The sequence below is a fragment of the Thermobia domestica genome, chromosome 7 (assembly GCF_964235325.1).
Source record: "Thermobia domestica chromosome 7, izTheDome1.hap1.1, whole genome shotgun sequence".
Taxonomy (NCBI): Eukaryota; Metazoa; Arthropoda; class Insecta; order Zygentoma; family Lepismatidae; genus Thermobia; species Thermobia domestica.
The window spans coordinates 270,934,041-270,937,679 of NC_137460.1; the positions used below are offsets into that span (position 1 = coordinate 270,934,041).

A 3,639-nucleotide genomic window follows, 5' to 3' on the forward strand; every position below is an offset into this window, starting at 1 on the left:
TGAAGCGCGAATCAGGAAAGGTGACAATAAAAGATTTGGTTAAAAAGATCCGGGAACAAGTCGAGGACGAAAGAGAGTCCGAGTTGGTCACGTGTCAGTACGAAAAGGTAAAGAAGAACACAAAGTCAAACAGGAGCCGCATAGTTTAACGCAAATCGCGGAATTGGAGAAGAAAATTGATAAATTACAAATCGCGTTGTCAGCAAGAACGCAAGAAGATTAAAAACAGGATAGTCAAAGTAGAAAACAAGTGAAAAATCAAAATTTTAAAAACAACAGACAATACAGAGGAAATAATAGGGGTAATTATCGTGGAAATAACAACAGATATTGGTCGAATAATAATGATAGAAGAGGCCAGAACAATAATAGAGGAAACAATGGGTTTCAGAATAGACGTGGTAATAGAGGCGGATACTGGCGAAATAACCGTGGACGTAATCAACAAGGAAACTGGCAAAGAAGTGGTCATTGTCAGAATTCTTGTTGTCAACAGAATCAATATTCCGATAATCACAATTCGCAAAGGTTTGTGCAAGTTGTACCTGCACAAGTTAATGGTACAACATATTACCAACCTGTAGGAACGAGTCATTTAAACTTAATACATCTGTAAATGAGCGAGGCACATTTACAGGTAGCAAAAATGTGAGAACACGTGATGTTATAGCCTCAGTGATATTAGAAAATAATATGGTATATTTACCATTAGAAGTGGAAAACAGACAGATTAAAGCTTTACTCGATAGTGGATCACAGATTTCCATTATCAATGAAAAATTAGTACCACCAAGTGCGCGTATTATACCGAAACAAACGAAAATTAGGGGTATAACTCAAAACATACTGGTAATCAATAAATTGGCTATAATCAAATTTAGAATATCTAATCAGACATTCCATCAGGAGTTCCAAGTGATAAAAGATTTTCCGTATCAGATGTTAATAGGGAATGATTTCTTGAAAACACAAAATTGTCAGATAGACTATGGAAATAGTAAAATTTTAGTTCAAAGGTTCGGGAGACCGACAAGAAGTTCTGAAAATGATCAGGAACCAAGATCAGTTTCTGATAATATTGCGATAAGTGTAAAAACTAGTTTAAAACCAAAGTGGGTTTTAGGACATAGAGTTAGATTGTTACCAAGAACTAGAACGAATGTGGAAGTCAATCTAGTAAATTCTTGGGCGAGTAACGAGTATCTTTTAGAACCAGATAGATTATAAGAGAAACAGTATAACGTATTTATACCAAGAGCTATATTATCAAAAAAAATCAGAAATTAGAGATTATTAACCTATCAAACAAAACGATAATGTTAACTAGAAATTTGAAAATTGGAGATGCGGAAGAATGTGTTAGTGAGAAGGAATTAAGACTAGAAGGGCTAACGGAAGACGAAATTTAGGAAGTTTTAGAAGCACGTAGAAATTATGACAAGGCGAGATTAAAATTCGGCGAAAAACTGAACCTGAAATTAAGAAGAAATTAGAAAAACTTTGTTATGATTATGCGGACGTTTTCGCATGGAGAGACAATGATTTAGGTAGAGTAAAAGGTGTTGAGCACAAAATAGAATTGGAAACGGAAGTTCCTTTTAGGAGGCAACAGTATCCGATCCCAATTGCGATGAAAGAGAAAGTTAAGGAGCAAATAAACATCCTGCTCGAACAGAACATTATCGAGGAGAGTAACAGCTCTTATAATTCACCAATGCTGTTCGTTAAAAAGCCTAATGGAGCGATAAGAGCAGTGCTCGACTGTCGGACACTCAATAAACACGTAAAACTCCATTCCGTGGCGTTGCCGCGCATACATCAAATCCTAACTTGTATGGGAGGTCATAAATTCTTCAGTGTACTAGATATTAAAAGTGCCTATCACACTGTGTCCATCTCAAAGGATTCTCGAAAGTACACGGCGTTCAACATCCCTGGCGTCGGTGCTTATCAATATTCTAAACTCCCAATGGGTTACATCCAATCACCTGCTGTATACACTAAGATCATGGCTATGACATTAGCTAACGTTAATCCGGAAGCGGTGTCATATTACATGAATGATGTGTTCGTTTACGTTAATAATCAAGAAAAAATGGTGTCAGTTTTGCATTCTATTTTTCAAAGATTGCGGAAATATGGTTTGAAATTATCAGTTGAAAAATGCCACTTTATGGAAGAAAAAGTTTTAGCGTTAGGTCACATTGTAAGTGAGGCCGGATACGAGATTAGTCCAAAAGTGATTCAAGCCATAAAAGCATGTAAACCGCCAAAATCCGCGAAAGAACTCAAATCGTTCTTGGGTTTGACAAATTACGTACGAAAATTCGGCAAAGATTATGCAGAAATATCAGCAATTTTTCAACCGTTGCTAAGACAAAAACATAAGTTCGTATGGACCGAGGAACACTGGAAAAGCTTTGAAAGATTAAAAGATGCATTGTTGAATGCACCATTGCTACCTCCGTTCCGTGAAAATCTGGAGACAAGAGTATATACCGATGCGTCGACAAAATCCATAGGATGAGTTCTTATGCAGAAACAAGTAAACGGAGAATGGACCCCAATCGCATATTACAGTAGGATATTGAGACCTCAAGAAGCTAGAAGACACATAGTGGAGTTGAAAATCTTAGCAGTTGTGAGTGCCTTTAAAGCATTCAATTATTATCTGTACAACAAAGAGTTCGAACTGTATACGGATTGTAGATGTATTAAATACTTGCAAACAACACCAATGTTAGCACCAAAATTACTGAGATATAGTTTACAGATGGCGCAATTTCAGTATACACCTGTGCATTGTCCGGGTGAGAAGAACCCGAGCGATGTGCTGTCTAGGAATACTGATATTCAACCTACGGAAGAGGATATTGATTTGGACGCATTACCAGTGAATACCGAAGATTTAGAAGTAAACATCACCTTTGATGATAACGTAGATGTAGTCCAATTGCAACGAAAGGATTTTTTCTTTGGACCCATTATGGATGCAATTGAACATCCTGAAGTAGCAGATGAGAAAGCTGAGAGGCAAGCACGTTGGTATGTGGTGAAAGATGGAAAACTTTTTAGGACACAAAGGATGGCAAGTGGAAAGAAGTTACCCTTGTGCATTCCTTTTTCGTTAAGGGAACAAGTGTTTAAAAACTTGCACTGTTCAAATTATGGTAGAGGTCATTACTCCTACACCAAATGCTACAATCGGGCATTAAAATCAATTTACTTCCCTAACATGAAAAAGTTTTTGAGGAAAAGGTCAGCCAATGTGCAAGCTGTCAGATTCAAAAACGTAAGGCAGGTAGGAAACCATTGCATCCACAGACGTACCCAAGTTATATGCCATTTCAGCATGTAACAATGGAGGAGATTGGGCCATTTAAACGCTCGAAGAACCATCGAAACAAATATGTAATTGCGTTTGTGGATAGTACTACAAGATATGTAATTGCTAAGGCAGTTCCCGCAATAACATCTGAGATTATAGCAGAAGTGATTTTCGAAGAACTGATCACTAAACACGGCATTCCAGAGATCCTAGCGATGGATAGGCATAGCACCCACCGGAGCAAAGTGATGGAGGGAATGGCAGAAAGTTTTGGAATGATGTTAAACTTCGCCAACACGGATGCGCATTAT

General features: G+C 37.5%; 1 protein-coding gene across 1 annotated transcript; it reads left to right on the top strand.

The window, feature by feature from the left end:
* Nucleotides 1-2,533: 2,533 nt before the first annotated feature.
* On the top strand, nt 2,534-3,358 carry LOC145689721 (uncharacterized). The gene has a single exon (XM_081763920.1). It carries the CDS (start codon nt 2,534-2,536, stop codon nt 3,356-3,358), a length of 825 nt encoding a protein of 274 aa, XP_081620046.1.
* The last annotated feature ends 281 nt before the right edge of the window (nt 3,359-3,639 follow it).